At 38.7% G+C, this 18182-nt stretch overlaps 1 protein-coding gene across 2 annotated transcripts in view; it reads right to left on the reverse strand.

The window, feature by feature from the left end:
• Position 1: 1 nt before the first annotated feature.
• LOC141554174 (uncharacterized) overlaps positions 2 to 18182 on the reverse strand; it is a 34791-nt gene continuing 16610 nt past the window's right edge. The window contains exons 3-5 of one of the 2 annotated variants that reach the window (XM_074285798.1): positions 11277 to 11403; positions 10291 to 10386; positions 2 to 8292 (exon numbers count right to left, since the gene is read on the reverse strand). In XM_074285798.1, coding sequence (XP_074141899.1) covers positions 6659 to 8292; positions 10291 to 10386; positions 11277 to 11403 — 1857 coding nt within the window. In that variant the 3' untranslated portion in view covers positions 2 to 6658. Of the gene's footprint in view, positions 8293 to 10290; positions 10390 to 11276; positions 11404 to 18182 lie in introns of both variants that reach the window. The other variant, XM_074285797.1, reaches the window with a different exon arrangement.

The following is an 18182-nucleotide window of genomic DNA, read 5'->3' on the forward strand; positions in this document are numbered from 1 at the left end:
CTGTTGTTTTTTGGTCAACTGTACTACTTTTCTATTCTTCTTTCTGTTCTTTTTTTTGAGGGTGTTTATTTAAAAAAAAAAAAAAACTCGATGTTCTACTTTAAAAAAATTATGCTTGTTCATCAGTCCTTAATTAAAATAATATGACAAATAAAAAAATTTGCCATAACACATAATTGCATGAATCTATTGAGTGGTGAGATACTCTTAACAGTAATGGGGATCCACAGGCCATTTTTGCATGTTTTGGTTAAGATTTCACAGTCCCAGTCTGCAAGAAAGGTTTCTGACAAACTGGGTTTATTTTCACAGAGCAGCTCTCTCAGTGGGCTGCTTCCTGATTAGAAAGAGAGTGACATTTGGAATAGTCTTGATTTTTTTTTTTTTTTTTTTGCCTTCTATGAATGGGATTAGGGAGCAATTAGGGGCTAATTTCCAAATCAACAAGGGTGGTGATTGTTTCCCAGACCAAAGTGATTCCCAGATCAATTGGAGGTGGGAGTTTCCCATGGGAACCCAGTAAGAGGATGGAGATGCCCCCAGAGGCTGGAGGGACTGAGATTTAGGGTTTTTGCAGCTCAGGCCCCCCCCCAAAAAAGATCAGAGGACACAAGAGTCCTATTAAACTAAGCAGTGGATAAAAATAAAGGACTCTTTCTGGGTACACAATCTTTTTGTCAGGAGATAGTTGAAAACCTTCTCAGTTTCACTACAGACACAGTTGGGAGTTGGTGTTTGTCTTTATAATGCTCATGTCCTCATGAAAATTAGTATCATCCAGGATTTTATGAAAGACTGTCATCAGTTCTCACAACTTAATAGCATATCTTTGTATTGCATTTTATTCAGTTATTTTCCAATTATTTAAGAAACAATCTAAGGCATTGCCTTAGACTCTACTGATCCATGATGGGGATGAAGGAGGGACCTTGAAACTCTAAAAAGGCTGGAAGAAGAAAATCTCTTCAGTGCCTCAGTGAGTGACCCCGGCCAGGTATTCAATTCAACTCCACCCACCAGCTTCATTGGGAGGGAGATCAGGCCTAGCATGCAGCCGAAGACCTCCTTATAAAATTGGCAATTAAAAACTCAGTTCTTCTTTGCAGAGTCCTGATGATACGGTTTGAGTGTGATGAGCTCTACATAAAGGGTAACTAAGTGAAATTCGGTCTAGTGACAAGTTCAGGGTACAGGGAGTCAAACAGAACTCGCCTGCAGCCCCTTTGGATTCGGCACAAGGATAGAGTTAAATGAGGTCTAGTAGGGGTGCAAGAGTCCCCTGTAAAGGAATGAAAACCTAGATTGATAAAAGAGGTTTATTATGGGGTTTTTAAGTAAGGTTAAAACGTAAAAAGACACCAGAGCCAGGACTGGCACCGGTGGACAGAAATCCTTCATATGGCCGGTGTAAGGATGCCATGTTTGGGACTTCTGCAAAGAGTAGACTCCAGTTTGACCCTTTTTATAATAGTGGGGCTCTTGATAATCTGAAGGGGCTCGTGGGTGGAGTCCAGGTTGGTTCTGGGTTGAGTTCCAGCCAGGATTAGAATTTGAATAGAATTCAATGGATAAGGAAGAAACTTTTTGTGCTTGGGTGGTGTCCTTTCCCTGAAGCAGGGTTCAAGGAGATCTTAAGAGTTTTGGGGTTTCCTCATCAAGTGGTCTAGAGGTTAGTGGCTATAAGAGAGTTGTTAAGAATCTCCTTTAAATCAGCTGCAGGTTTAGGGGTAAAATAATTCACTTGTTCCAGAATTATTAATTGCAAGATGAAAATTCATTGTTGGGTAGAAATCAGTTTACTAAGAGACTGACTTCTATAATGGCAGATCTATGGAAAATGGAGTTTTGCACTGAGAATGCAGTTCTCAGTGGACAGAAGGTCCTTGTTCAGCTGCTACCGAGGTCCATCTGTAAAAGACCTTTGATGATTTTCTCCTTCAAGCAGTTTTAGAGTTTCGGGATCCCTTCTTCACTGCCATGCTTGCTATGCCAAGGAGCCTCTGTCCACTGGAATAATACTCTCTTCCAGTGACCCTCTCTTTATCCTCACCTATCTCCCTGAAGAGACTTTTATGCCTCTCTGTCAGGATTTCCAACCTTACTTCCCAATCCCCATAATAAACCCTTTTGTCAATCTAGGTTTTCAGATCTGTACATTCCTTTACAGAGAATATCTGCACCACCGGAAGGGGGTTCCCCCAAACTCCCAATCCTTGCACTGAATCCCAAGGGATTGTAGGGGAGCCAAACCTCTCCATTTGGTTTCCTGGACCTGCCACTAGACCCTAGATTTAACTCCCTGACCACCAGAAACCCTAAACCTCATTTTGGTTTCTTAAATTTAAATTTTATCATTTGATTCTCTAGAAAAGGGAACCTCAAAACCTAAACCTCATCCTATTTTTGTTCCCTGATTGGGAACCCTGAAAACTAGATTTCACCTCATCAAGGGCATGTGTTTTTCAGTACTACATAGAGCACTAAGCCTCACATACTTATTTGCTGTTTGACTCTAGGTAAGTCACTTACCCTGTTTGTCTCAGTTTTCTCATCTACCAAATGAACTAGAGAAGAAAATGACAAACCACTCCAGTATTTATGCCAGAAAAACCTCAAATGGGGTCATGAAGGGTTGGAAACAACAGAAAAGAAGTATCATCTTCATTCATCACTGACCCTCCCACCATGGTTTTCCCATTGAATTTGATATTTTTCTACACAATCTTTAATTTTAGACAAGTGTGTGCTTCACTGGATTCTCCTTTCCTCTCTATTTCCTCCTTCTTTGTATATTCTTCTCATATACATCAATTAGGAGAAATACCAAGTCCTGTTTCCTTCTTTCTTTCTACACCAGCACATTCCCTTTCCACTCACCTTACATTTTCCTTTAAAAATCCAAAAACAAAATCTATCCAGCTTCAAGAAACACTCTGCCCTTATTTAACTCTGTATTTTTCTTTTTAATCTGTTTTACTTTAATTAAAGCTTTTTATTTTCAAAACATGTACATGGGTAATTTTCCATATTCATCCCTACTGTAATGCTGGAGAAATTGAGCAAGATAGAGATTAGAGAACAATTAAATAATTTATTAAATGGGAGAGATTTACTGGGACAATGGATCCATAGGCTGAACGAGACTTCTCAAGAATCCAGCAGTGAATGTGGGATACAAAATTCTTTTATAGGTTACAAGAACAATGACATAATGGGGGAGGTACCTGGATGGGGATCATCTAAAAGGGGGTGGAACCTAGGGTGAGGATGACATAATGGAGGCCTGCATAACAGAGGGAGGTACTAGGGAGGCTCCTGATATTCTAATGATGTCTAAAATGGATAAAGATCTTTATCCCATCACACATTAAGAGGGAATGATTTTAGCCTAACGTCTAAGACCTTTATCCTAACATTAAGAGGGAAGGATTATAACCCAAGGCAGAGTAACTGAATTGGACAATTAGGGAAACTGGGTCAGGGCATTAAAAGGGAACTTTGGAACAACACTATAAAACCCTGTTGTCTAATTTTTTCCCCTTCTTTCCCATAACCATCCACATAGTAAGCAAGTGATCCAATAATGTTAAACATGCAATTCCTCTATACAAATTTCCACAAATATGGTGTAGAAGAAAAATCAGGTTAAAAAGGAACAAAAAAAAAAAAAAAAAAAAAAAAAAGGGAAAGAAAACAAAATGCAAGCCATACAACAACAAAAAAAAAAAGAGTGAAAATACTATGTTGTTGTCCACATTCAGTTTCCAGTGCCCTCTCTCTGGGTGCAGATGGCTCTCTTCATCACAAGACCAATGTAACTGGTCATTTTTGAGAAGAGTCACATCCATCAGAAATGATCACCATATAATCTTGCTGTTGCCCTATGTAATGATCTCCTAATCCTGCTTGTTTCATTTAGCATTAGTTCTTCTAAGTCTCTCCAGGACTCTCTGAAACCATCCTGCTGATCATTTCTTTTTTCCTGAAGCAATTGGGGTTAAGTGACTTGCCCAGAGAAACAGGGCTAGGAAGAGTTAAGTGTCTGAGGCCAGATTTGAACTCAGGTGTAAATGTGACTGTGGTTCCTTGGTCTTTGAATTGCATCATTCTGGATGCTTCCAAGAGTTTCCTTTGATGTGGATATCCTGGATTTGGGCTGACAAATCTAGTTTTTTTCTGAGGATCTTTGAAGGTGATTGGTGGGTTCTTTTTGTTTTTACTCTGCTCTCTGATGCTAAAACGTCTGAAGTTTTTATTTTTTATTTCATAACATCTAGGATCCAGAATTTACTGGGTCCTTACCCAGGAGATCTGTAGCTACCCAAGGGCTTTGTTAGGGGGTTCTCTAATTTCCCTGACTCGGGACATAGACCCTTGAAGACAACTGTTGAGTGGACCTGAGGAATGAATGCATTTCTAGCATTGTGTTCAATGACTTGGAGATACATGGTGGAATGTTCTGTGTGGGAGCATGAAGAGACCATTCTGCCTGGATATGGAGCTCACAAAGGAAAATAATGATCAACAAGCCTGGGGAGCTGGGTTGGTTCAAGCCTGCGAAATTCTTTGAAGGCCAAGCAGAAGAGTTTGTACCTGATCTCACAGGTGACGAATGATGACGAATCCCTTTAGCTGACATGACATCACATGGGAACTGGGACTTAATCTTTAGAAAATGTTGGATTAGAAGAGACTAGGATGGTCCTTCAAGGTCTATCATGAAAAGGAAGAAATCACCATTTTTCTCTTATTTCCAAAAGGAAGAATCAGGAGTCCCAGAACCAGGTGGTAGGAATCCAAAGGAAGACTCTGACTTCATATAAGGAATAATATCTTATAAAATCTGAGTCTCAAGAAATATAATAAATGGCTCAGATTGCTCTGCACACTACACATCTTGGGGCAGCAAGGTGTCACAATAGGTAAAGCACTGAGTTTGAAATCATCTTCATGTGTTCAAATCTAGCTCAGATACCAACTATCTGTGTGACCTTAGGCAAGTCACTTAAACCAGCTTGCCTCAGTTTTCTCAATTTTAAAAAAGCTGGAAAAAGATATGGCTAATATTTTTGCAAAGAAAACTCCAAATAATGTCATTAACAGTCAGAAATGAACAAACAAGAATACAAGTGGCAACCTGTAATGTTTGGACTAGCTTTCTGGAGAGCCTTGGGACCAGCCTTGGTCTCAGCAGAATAATCACCATGAGAATAGTCAGGAATAAAGTCCAAGTCTTTATTGTCTCCTTCAGTCTCCCAGTCTGAACCAGTCTGCTCCAGTCTGCTAGTCTGACTTGAGTCTGACTTTGTCCCCAGTTTAAATACCCTATTGCAATTACAAGGATCCTGATTTTTAATGCCCTCTGCTGTTTGCCTCCATTTTGCTGTAGAGTTCATCCTATTCACATTCACAGTTATGATTACCAGCTTTATTTCCCATTCTGTCCTTTATTTTTGTTTGTTTTTTATCCTATTACTTTATCTCCCTTCACCTCTCCTTTTCTTAGAGTTGTTTTTAACCCACTCCACCCCCCTTCCGTTTCACGTCAACCCTTCCCCCTTACCTTTTTCACCTAGTTTCTACCCTCCCTTCTATCCTGCCTCTTTTTTTTTCCTTTCTCCTCTTACTTCTTTATAGGGTTAGATAAATTTCTATATCCAACTGAATGATTAAATGATTCCCTCTTAGAACCAAACTGAGATCAAGCTTCAGAAAATGCTCATCTCTCTCCCTTCTTTCTCCCAATTGTAATAGGTCTTTTGCACCTCTTCATGTGATCTAGTTATCCCATTGTACCACACCTTTGCTCTTTTTCCAGTATAGACTTTTTCCCACCACTTAATATCTTTTTCTTTAATATCATCACATCAAAATCCACTGACAAGCACATCCTCAGTCCATATTCTGCCCATTCTGTAGGCCCCAGTGACAGATAACAACAGTTCTTAAGAGGTACAGGTAGTGTTTTCCCACCTAGGGATATAAACGGCTTAAACTTTAAATAATATATATATACATTTCCCTGTTTACCTTTCTATGCTTCTCTTGATTCTTGTGACTATAGATTAAATTTTCTGTTTAGTTCTGGTTTCTTCAGTAGAAATGATTGAAAGTCAACTTCACTGAAGCTTCCCCTGAAAGAAGATGCTCAGTCCACCTGGGTAGTTAATTCTTGGTTGTAACCCCAGTCCCTTTGATCCTTTATTACAGACACTGTTAGACCCCGGGTAAATGGTTAATCTGTTATTGTTGCTGGAACCCATAAAGCTATTTTCAGGTAAAATAAATAGCACTGAAAACAGTTCCTGTCCAGTATGGGTTCTACTGGATTTATTATGCATTCCTGCTGGTTGAAAGCTTTCTCACATTCTTTATATTTAGATTTCTCTCCAGTATGAATTATCTTATGTTTCTTAAGTTTCAGATGGGCAAGAAAGTTTTCTCTATTTTGTTACATTCAAAGTTTAGATTTTATTTCAGTCTGCTTCAACATCAGTTCATTCCACGAATTTCCCTCTAGTATGAATTTTTCAAAGCTTCTATACCACTTAAAAGTTTTTCCACATTGCTTGAATTTTTAGGGGTTCTCTTCAATATGAATTCTCTTATATAAATTAAGGTTTCCCATACATTTGAAGGCTTTTCCACATTCATTAATCTATGGTTTCATTTCTATATGAGTTTTCTTATGTCTATTCAGATGTCCCTTATATTTGAAGGCTCTTCCACATTCATTACATTCAAAAGGTTTCTCCCCAGTATGAATAATCTTATGTCTATTAAGGCTTCCTTTCATTTCTATATGAGTTTTCTTATGTCTATTCAGATGTCCCTTATAGTTGAAGGCTTTTCCACATTCGTTACATTCATAAGGTTTCTCTCCAGTATGAATTTTCTTATGTCTATTAAGGGTACCTTTCTCCCTGAAGGCTTTTCCACATTCATTACACTCATAGGGTTTCTCTCCAGTGTGAATTCTCTTATGTGAATTAAGGTGTCCAATCTGTCTAAAGACTTTTCCACATTCATTACATTTATAGGGCTTCTGGTCAGTATGAATTTTCTTATGTACATCAATACCTTCTTTACAACTGAAGGCTTTTCCACATTCATTACATTTATATGGTTTTTCCCCAGTATGAACTGTTTTATGCTTTTTAAGGTGATCATTCCGGATGAAGGATTTTCCACATTCATTACATTTATAGGGCTTCTGGCCAGTATGAATTGTGCCATGTAGATCAAGTTTTCTCTTAAACCTAAAGGCTTTCTGACATTGAGTACATTTATAGGGTTTCACTCCAATATGTATTACCTTATGTAAATTAAGATATGCCTTGTGCCAGAAGGCTTTTCCACATTCATTACATTTAAAAACCTTCTCTCCAGAATGAAATGACTGATGTATTTCTAGAGTTATCTTATATCTGAAGGCTTTTTCACATTCATTACATTTATATGGTTTCTCTCCTGTATGAATTCTCTGATGTATGTAAAGGCTTGTCTTCCAGTTGAAAGCATTTCCACATTCATTACATTTAAACAATTCCTTTCCAGGATGAATCTTCTCATGTCTATTAAGGGATGCCTTGCATATACAGGCTTTTACACATTTTTTGCATTTACCGGGTTTCACTGCCATATGGATGTTTTTGTGTCTATTAAAGGTTTGCTTAAGTTTGAAGGCTTTCCCACATTCATTACATTTATGGAGTTTCTCTTTAGTAGGAATTCGCTTATGTTGACAAACATACCTTCTCTGACTTAAAGTTTTCCTACCTATATTACATTGACTTATAGGCTTTTCTTCCAGATTTTTCTGATGAACAACAAAGTCTGAATTGTAGCTGGAAGCCTTACCACATTCACCAAATTTATGAGCTTTCACTCCAGTCTGAATTCCTTCATGTACACTAAGGCATGAATTAATGTGGAAGGTTTTGCTGCATTCATCAATTCTATGAGGTTCTCCTTGAGAGCATACTCTATAGTAAAGATTATGTTCTGAATAGTGACAATAACATTTCTTAAATTTGTTAAACTTGCAAAGGTTCTTCTCCATGGAAATTCTACTAGATGAAGTTTCGCTGCACTTAATTATTTGCTTTATGGATTGTCTTTCCAGGTTGTTTATCTGACTTTCTAATTCAGTGTCATAATTCCAAGCTTTTTCCAACTTAGAATCCCAGAAATCATCCTTGATGAGTGTCTCTCTGAATGTCTCTCTGGGAGTAATACACTGTTTTGGAGTTGACTTCTTGGTTTCACATACTCTTTTTTCAACAAAGGAATCTGAAAGGAACACAAAAAAGTGTCAGCACCCAGTGCTCAATGTTGAGGGGAAAAGAAAACTACTTCATGCTCAATTCTAGATTCAGTCATCTTCATTAGGAAGAAGGGTGACTGAAATGGGCAAGGGAGAAGAAACATGATCAAGAAGGAGCTGAAGCCCAAAAATGAGTGAAAGGAAAGTAACAGAACTGCCCAAGACTTCATAAATGTTAAAAATTTTCAGAGAGAAAAATAATTCTAAAACCATAAATGATTACATTTGAGGGGCAGCTAGGTGGTGCAGTAGATAGAGCACCAGCCTTGAATTCAGGAGGACCCGAGTTCAAATCTGATCTCAGACACTTAACACTTCCTAGCTGTGTGACCCTGGGCAAGTCACTTAACCCCAGCCTCAGGGAAAAAAAAAAGGAAAAAAAAATTGATTACATTTGAAGTTGATCTCCAGTAATGCTGAAGAAGAGCTCAAGATTGAAGCTATAAATTTATGAGGAAATTCCCTACAGCAAAACAGGTTTCCACCTTCTATGAAATATCTACCTTGAAAGCTTCCTAGACAATTGAATAGCAACGTGTCCCCACTATGCTGCACAGAGCACTGAACCTCCAGTGAAGAAAACTCATCTTCCTGAATTCAATTTGGCTCCACATACTTTCTAGCTGAGGGACCTGGGTCAAGTCATTTAATACTATTAGCCTCAATATTCTCCCATCTGTCACATGAGCTGGAGAAGGAAGTGCTAGACCATTCCAGGATCTCAACCAAGAAAACCCCAAAAAGGGTTACAAAGTGATGGACAGGACTCAAGTCCTCAATAGAAAAGGAACATTGAGAGGTGAAGTGAATAGTTCAGTATCACACTTCGTAAATGTTAGAGGCAAGTCTGCTAACTAGGAAGCTCGTGCTCTTTATACTTGGTAACACATCAGACCCTTAGAGCCTGCTTTCATGTCCTATGTTTCCATGTACTAGGAAAATCCCTAAATTTGTTGAAATAGAAAGCCAAAATGTGAGTAGCAGTTGTGACACTTGTAAGGTCACCATAGGAAAGTTAAGATCTTCTGCCTTTCCCCAGGCCTTATTCTAAAAAGGGAATGATACAAACATCATACATCCCAAACACTGGTAAAACACTCCTAAATCTGCTCCCAGTATGTTAGTTATAGTTATTATTAATAAAGTCAGTAATTAGTTAAAGACAATTTCCCATGAATGAGTGAGAGCACCAATTGAAGGTGGGGAAGGGAAAGTAGGAGGTGGATAGAAGGGGGAGACGGCATCTTTACAGGATCTGTCCCTGAAAAGAATGAGACCAATTGGAAGGAAGATAAAACAGGCAAGAAGTTGGAGCAATGGTTTGATTTTTAAAAATATAAGTCAGACTCAATTATACCTGAAAGTTCTTTATCTTTTTTTCTCTCGGAAAGGACTCATCAAAGAGTAAAAATAATTTAAGGATTTAAGAAGAGAAAACAGTCATAGAAATAAAGGAGAGAACCCAGCAGATTAGTGGAAGGCTAAACACCATCAAGAAGAATAACAACTTTTTCTGAGACTAGAGAGAAATACAAGGGCAGATTTACTAGAAAACCATTTCTTGACATGAAAGGTGAGGTTACAGGAGGAGAGCAGGATGGACAACCACAGCTCCTCTTCTCAGGCTTTTGGACCTTGAAAGAAAGCTCCAGGCCCAACATTACCAAGGTAACTCACTCTAATGACCCAGTCAAGCTCCTGCTGGCAGTGAGCCCTGTCTCTGCCTAGATTTCTGGGTCAGGCCTCTGAGGGATTTCTTGGCAGAGATTCATATCTCAGAGGAGTTTGCCATTTTCTTCTCCACATCATGCCACAGAGGAGACCCACAGGGTTAAGGGACCTGTCCAGGGTCTCACTGTTGGGAAGTGTCTGAGACCAGACTGCAACTCAGAACCCTGAGGCTCCTTCAGTTCAAGGCTGGCACTTGGGAGACTGCACCCCCTACCTGCCTGGTTATTACTCACCCTCAGAAATGCATCTGGGGTCTTCTTCCCCAGATAGCCAGGGGGGCTCATATCTCTCCAGCCGAGAAATCACGTATGGTTTAGTTCCTGGAAGTCCTGCTTAAGGACAAATAAGTGGGAAGTGCTGAGAACACAGAGACATTCCAGAGCTCAGTCCTGGTCTCTCTACAGAAAAGGGGCAGGTCTGGAAATGCCAGTGGAGAAGCATCAATGACGCCTGAAGGACATTTCCCTCAGCAAACTTAAGGGAAGGGACACAGCCTTTGGTGCAGACACAGGACAGATGGGGTCACGTTCACCCACTCCTAGTCTGCTGGGAGAAGTCTTTCCTTCTCTGCCCTGGGGCTCTATGGAGAAACTGAAGCCTGGCTGAGCAGAGAGAAAAGGAAGAGCCTGTAGGGCTGCAGAATGAAGCTGCTGATTTCCAGCTGGACAAAGAAGGACTTTTTGTCTGGGAAGAGCAACAGCTGCTCACAAACTGCCCAAAGGTCTGAGGGCATCTCTATGTAAAAGTATTTGTGTGACTCTCCCTCCATGTCCAGCAAACTCAAATTTAGTCAAGCTCCTCAGCCACCCACAGCCATGGACTGATGGAATGCTCTGACCTTGCAGTGGCTCACACATGATGCTGTCCCTGCCATCTCTGCAGGTCACCATGGGATGCTCCCCCAACTCTGCCATGTGCTGTTCTTGCCCTTTAACTTTTGTAATCCTAGTTTCCTTCAGAGCTTAGCTGAGAATCAGTGATCTCTGGCATGAAGCTTTTCCTTACCCCCCTACTTGCTCCTGCCATCACTTGGAAAAGACTTGTTTCAAACCGACATTTCTGTTAAAAAGTATTTCAACTCAGGATCTCTCTGGATAGTACAGAAGCTCCATGAACAGGCCCTTTTTACCTTTCTCTTCCTAGTGAGCGCCATAGTTCCTGGTACTCACCTGAAGAGAAATAAATGGTAACAGAATGACTAAAATAAAACTTATCTTACCCAAAAAGAGAAAGTTCTCATAGTTCTCCAGCATCACGTCCCTGTACATGACTTTCTGGCCAGGATCCAAATAGCTCCACTCCTCCTGAGTGAATTCCACAGCAACATCTTGGAATCTCAGCAATTTCTAAAACATGACAGAATCTTAACTTCAGAGATGAAAGGGACTTTAGAAGACACCTACTAATGGGGGTAGGAAGGAAAGAAGATAATCATTTGCATCTCAAAATGTAGCAAAACAATGAACTAAATTTTATTTTTTTTAAATTTCCCTTTTCTTTTTTCCTTTTTTAAATAATAATAACTTTTTTATTTTTCAGAATGCATGCAAACAAAATTTTCAACATTCACCCTTGCAAAACCTTGTGTTTCAAATTTTCTCCCTCCTTCTCTTCTGGACAGCAGGTAATCCAATATAGGTTAAACATGGGCAATTCTTCTAATTATGTTTCTACCTTTAATACACTTTGCAAGAAAAATCAGATCACAAGGGGAAAATAATAAGAAAAGAAAAAAAAAAAAAAAAAAGCAAATAACCACTCACAGAATAAAGGTGAAAAACTCTGCTTTAATCTGTAATGTTTCTCTAAGTTGTAATTGTTCTCTGTGAGATCTCTTGGGAAGCTTCTGGAGGCAGCCTTGGCTTTAGTTTCAGTTCAGTAATCCCAAATGCAGCCAGGAGTTAAAGTCCAGATCCTTTATTGTGCCCTTCATAAGCCTTGAATTTTTTCCTGGGGTCCAGGTAGCTTTAAAAGAGGTGTATCTCTCTCTTTGATTCCAGAGAGCTCTTATCCGAGTGTCTCCAGCTAGCACCATGGTGGAATCTAGAAATACTCTTGACTGTGAATATCCTAGAGTGTGGTTATCAGACTCTGCCTCCAAGAGTGGGCTTGTGGGAGCTCCTTAAAAGTATACTCTCTTAAAGGTGTGAATCTCATGGAATTCTAGTAAATACATTATTGAACTAGAGAACTGTTAAGTACCATGCTAAATTAGATAATCATATCCATTCCAGTGACTTAGCACCTTGTAAGAATCCTAACATTAATCCACATTCAATCCTTATAATCCTCTCTCCAGGTGCAGATGGATCCCTTCATCACAAATCTACTAGAATTCCCTTGAATCACCACACTGTTGAAAAGAGCCAAGTCCATCACAGTTGATCATCACATAATCTTATTGCTGTCCACAATGCTCTCTTGGTTTATGTAAGTCTTTCCAGGCTTTTCAGAAATCAACCAGCTTATCATTTCACATGGAACAATATTCCATTGCACTCATAGCATGTCATTCAGTCATTTATTTTCTAGTTCTTTGCCAGTACAAAAAAGGCTGCTACAAACATTTCTGCACATGTGGTTTATTTTCCATTTTATTATGATCTCTTTAGGAGATAGACCCAGTAGAGACACTGCTGGATCAAAGGGTATACTGAATTGCATACCCTTTGGGCAAAGTTACAACTTGATCTCTAAAATGGTTGGATCAGTTCACAACTCCACAAACAATGTATTAGTGTTCCAGGTTTCTTACATCCCTTCCAATATTTATCATTAATTTCCTCTCATATCTTCACCAATCAGAGAGGTACCTCAGAGTTGTTTTAAGCTGCATTTCTCTAATCAATAATGATTTGGAGCATTTTTCAATATGACTAGAAATGGCTTTCTCATCTCTTCAGCTAAAAATTGTCTGTCCATGTCCTGTGACCATTTATCAATATGGGCCAGAACTTGAAACAAGGTGCTAAGTCACTGGAATTGATAGACAATGCTTATGTACTAAGTACTTATTAGAGTTCACACCTTTAAGAGAGTATATAGAAGGAGCTCCCACAAGCCCACAGAAGCCCACAAGACCACTCTCTCTCAAAGGCGGAGTCAGATTCATTCCAACTTCCACCTTTGTGCTGGCTGGAGACATTGGGAAGACCAGAGGCTGAGGCTGGCTGGAGACATTAGGACAAGAGCTCTTGCAACCAAGGAGAGAGATAGGCCTCTATTAAAGCCAACCAGGCCCCAGGAAAAGAGACAAGAATTAAAAGGAAACAATAAAGGATCTGGACTTTAACTCCTGGCTGAATTTGAGGTGATTATTGAACTGAACTGAAACTAAGGCTGCCTCCAGAAGCTCCCCAAGAACATTACACTTTAGAGAAGAACATTACAGGAAATGACTTGCATTCTTATAAATTTGAGTCAATTCTTTATATATTTTAGGAATGAGGATTTTTCAGAAATGTTAGATGTAAAATATTTTCCCTACTTTACTGCTTCCCTTCTAACCTTGGTTGCAGTTGTGTTGTTTGTACAAAAACTTTTTAAATTTGACACAATCAGAATTACCCAATGTACATTTCATAACGTTCTCTAATTCTTCTTTGGCCATATAAATTCCTTCATTCAGCACAGATCTGGGAGGTGGACTATCCCTTATTCTCCTGAGTTGTTTATATCATTACCCTTTATGTCCAAATCATGAACCCATTTCAACCTTATCTTGGTATAGAGTACTCTGTGTTGGCCAATGCCTAGTTTCTTGGACTCTATACTGGATCTCCATCATAGTGCTTAAAACCACTGTCAAATATCCACAGGATATTTAGGATCAGAGCACCATAGGGTTATTTCCACTGCTATCTATCAAACAATCTTGAATTATTTTGATGGATGTATTCTCCTTGTAAAAGGTGTTATAATACATCACTCTACTGAATGAAAACTGGTGGGATACAATACAGTGTAATCTTATGTTTTCCATATTTTTCAGTTAAATGTGAAAGAGGAAAGGTGTTCCTTTGTCAAATGATAGTGTAAGTTTACTTATTTCCTACAAATACCCAAATTGAAGACTCTTCCAATTTATAAGCAGATGATTCTCATAAAGATTTTGTAATGATAGAAGAGGAAGAATATAGATCAGTAGACACTGATATTTTTTCAGTCACATCTAAAAAAATATTAAGGCACAAATATTTTCCCATGCTTTTTTATGGTACTCTCTATTCTTACCAAGCCTTAAAAACCTTACACCTGTGCTTTTGTATAAACTTGGCCCAAGACAGCTGTTTTTTCCATCTTTATCATGTTTAGAACTATTTCCACAACCCCATTTTGAGGTTAGACTGCAGAAGTTCCAACTGCCAATGGTGAAACATAACTTATATAACCATTTTCAGAAATGTTTTCAAATTTGTGTTCTGTTGTTGACTTCCAATTTTCATCCAAAAAAAAATGTACCTGTTGGGACTGCTTAATTGTACATTTTATCAAGTCCTCTTGAAAATGGCTTTGCTTTCTATGCTGTTTTTTAATTTAATAAATAATGCTTCTCATGACTATCATACTTTTTTGTAAGATTTTATAAATGAGCATATATTATAATCTGGCATTGTTTCTGGCAATCATCATTCTCTGGCAAATAAATTAGTTATTCACTGCATGATATGAAATGCAATTAGTCCATATGTTTAGCATGTATTGGATTACTTGAGAAGTGGGGGAGGGGGGAAGGAAGAGAGAAAATTTAGAACACAATATTTTGTATGTGTTAATGTTGAAAATTATCAATGTGTATACTTTGAAAAGTAAAAGAAAAAAGAAAAAAAAACAAAAGCTATAATTAGATATCAACAAATGCAAAAGAACTGAGGAAAGGATTTGGAAGAAACAGATTGGCTAAAAGCTGCAATGGCAGGATTCACAGGAAACTCACAGAAACCTATAAAGAGAAAAAGATATTCAAAGGAGAAAGGCCAGAGGGAATGAACATTATTCATACAACAGGAAATACAGCTGGTAACTAAGCACTTTTAAAATACTTGCAACCACTAATTAGGGAAAGACTGAAACAAAAGAAAAACGTGTTAAGAAGCATTATCATATATTCCTTCAGGAAATAAAAGTGAGGAAACACAAGAAATAGGTACAAACATATGTTTTTCTTGGTATACAAAAGTTTTATTCTATGGCCCAGGAGTTCACAAAGAAGAAGCATCTAATCTAAATCTCATCCCTGTGCTGTGCAAGAGACACCAAAATAGTATCAGTTCCAGTAGTTACTTCCCTACAATTTCTTTTCTCCCATTAACACAACAGAAGAGTGTCTTTATTTTTTCTCTGAGGGTTTACTTACACGAAAAAACATAATCAAAAATAAACAAAGAAAAAGGAAATTGGTTTCCAAGGCTTCCAAGAATAAGGGGAATCACTGACATGAGTCCAGTGAGACCTAAAGTATGATCCTTTGAGAGAACAAATTGAGTTGAAGTCTGAGGTAGAAGAGAAGCAGGAAGTAAAGGAAGGGTATGATAGAGTTATAAACTCAGTTATAAATGCTTAGAAGGGTTAGGAAAGAGGGAAAGATGAAAGCCCAAGGTGCAACATCAAAAGGTTTGTGGATTAGTTTCAAGAGGAGGCAAAGCTACTCCCACTTTCCTCCCACTAGAACAGAAGGTCCTTGAGGGCAGGGACTGTCTTGTGGCTCTTTTTATATATCCTAGTGATGAGATTTAGGTTTTGGGGTTCCCTGAAGTAGGGAATCAAAATGAGATTAAGGTTCTTGGTGGTTGGGGAGTTAAATGATAAGGTCTAGTGACAGGTTCAGGGTGAAAGGAACCAACTGCACTCCCTTGGGATTCGACACAAGGATAGAGAGTTTTGGAGAACCGCCTTCTGGTGGTACAGAGATTCTCTGTAAAGGAATTTACAGACTAGGAAAACCTAGATTGATAAAAGAGGTTTATTATTGGCATTGGGAAGTCAGCCTTTACTAGGCAAGAATAGAAAGGCTGAATTCCTCAGGGAGAGTTCTGGCAGAGAGGCATAAAGACTCATTAGGGAAATAGGTAAGGGAGATAAAGAGAGGGTAGCACTGGAAGAGAATATTATTCCAGTGGGCAGAGGTTTCCTTGGCATAGCATGGCATAGCATGTCAGGTCCCCTGACAATTGCTAGTTTTTATTAATTGCTCTTTTTATAAGGAAGTCTTTGGCTACATTCCAAGCCTGCTCCATGGGCTAGGCTAGTGAGCAGAGTTCCAAGTTGGCTTTTTTTTTTTTATCTACAAGCTGGATTTCAGCTTGAGCTGGAATTAGAATTGAATGAGTCTCTTAATTCAATAGGGTTGGAATTCTTTAGCTCAGGACTGAACCAACCCCACCAGGTAACAGACTGAAGCTGTTTGTCTTGTTTCTCCTGGGCAGATCTCTCACTGAGGCAGAGTTGAAGGAGATTTTAGAGTTTCGGGGCCCCTTCTTCAACTAGTGTTTGGCACAGTGTCTGGTACACAGTAAATTATTTCAAAATATTTATTGATTTGAAAGATGTGGTAGAAAAAATGATACATTATCAGGAAAGAGAAATCCATCCTTCCAAGTTCTCTACAGCAATATCCAAAATCCTCTAAAAAAAATTCAAGGACTTCTGCAGTCTAACAGCAATACATGACCATATTACGACCACTTTATATCACTGACTGTGATATATTGTTGACCATTTCCTCCTGTCCAAATTAAGAAGACTGTCTATCTTATATGGAGATATTCCTTGTTTCATCCAAGTTGTGACCCTGCTGACACATGGCTTACTTTAGCTTATACATCACATGCCAACCAATGAAATTATTCTGTGCTGGACAAGGCCATTCTGAAGTGACTGGATGACTAGGCTTACAAAAATAGGGCCTTGGAAGAGGAGGCAGCTTAGACCTGTAAAGAAAAGCTGAGATTCCCTTCCTTACAGGGGACCATGAACACTTTGGTAATAGGGTGCCGTTGCTTTTAACTTTTAAACATAGAATGACGATATTTTTTCCTTTGTTTTTCTTACTTTCATTTTCTTAAGACCAGGAAGATTCAGAAGTAGACTTGCTAGTTCTCCAATTTCAGCCGGCTAGTGACAAAAACTCCCCATTGATTAAAAACAAAACAAAACAAACCTCTTCTTTACTGCTTTTAAACAACCAACCTGTGTGCACCAAGTGGGATTCTGACTGGCAGTAAATCCTAATGTGTTCCCAGAAAAAGAAAACTTCTTTAGAAATCAGAAAGCAAATGAAGGCAAGACAAATTCAATCGTGCTACTGCAGTTTAAATCAATTATGTAGGTAAACTGGAAATACAGTAAAACCTGTAATGACATCAATTGGTTTGTGAAAATAAGGACATAATAAGTTTGTAAAGAATTTTTTTTTATTATATCTTTTTATTTACAAAACATAATGCATGGGTAATTTTTTCAACATTGGCCCTTGGAAAACCTTCTGTTCCAAATTTTCCCCTCCTTCCCTACCCCGTCCCCTAGCTGGCAGACAGTCCCATAGATGTTAAATATGTTAAAGTATATGTTAAATCCAATATATGTATACATATTTATACTGCACAAGAAAAATCAGATCTAGAAAGAAAAAAAAAACCTGAGAAGGAAAACAAAAATGCAAGCAAACATCCACAGAGAGAGTGAAAATGCTATGTTATGTCCACACCTAGTTGCCACAGCCCTCTCTCTGGGTATGAATAAGTCTCTTCCTGACTGGATATTGACCATTTGAATCAATTCATTGTCAAAGAGGGCCACGCCCATCAGAACTGATCATCGTATAGTCTTCTTGTTGCGTGTACAATGATCTCCTGGTTCTGCTCACTTCACCCAGCATCATTCATGTAGGTCTCTCCAGGCCTCTCTGAAATCATCCTGCCGATTGTTTCTTACAGAACAATAATATTCCATACCATTCATGTACCACGATTTATTCAGCCACTCTCCCACTGATGGGCATCTGCTCAGTTTCCAGTTTCTGTCACAAACATTTTGGCACATATATGTCTCTTTCCGCTCTTTAGTATTTCTTTGGGATATAATCCCAGTAGTAGCGCTGCTGGGTCAAAGGGTATGCACAGTTTGA

Source organism: Sminthopsis crassicaudata, chromosome 2, assembly GCF_048593235.1.
Source record: "Sminthopsis crassicaudata isolate SCR6 chromosome 2, ASM4859323v1, whole genome shotgun sequence".
In the NCBI taxonomy this organism is placed as follows: Eukaryota; Metazoa; Chordata; class Mammalia; order Dasyuromorphia; family Dasyuridae; genus Sminthopsis; species Sminthopsis crassicaudata.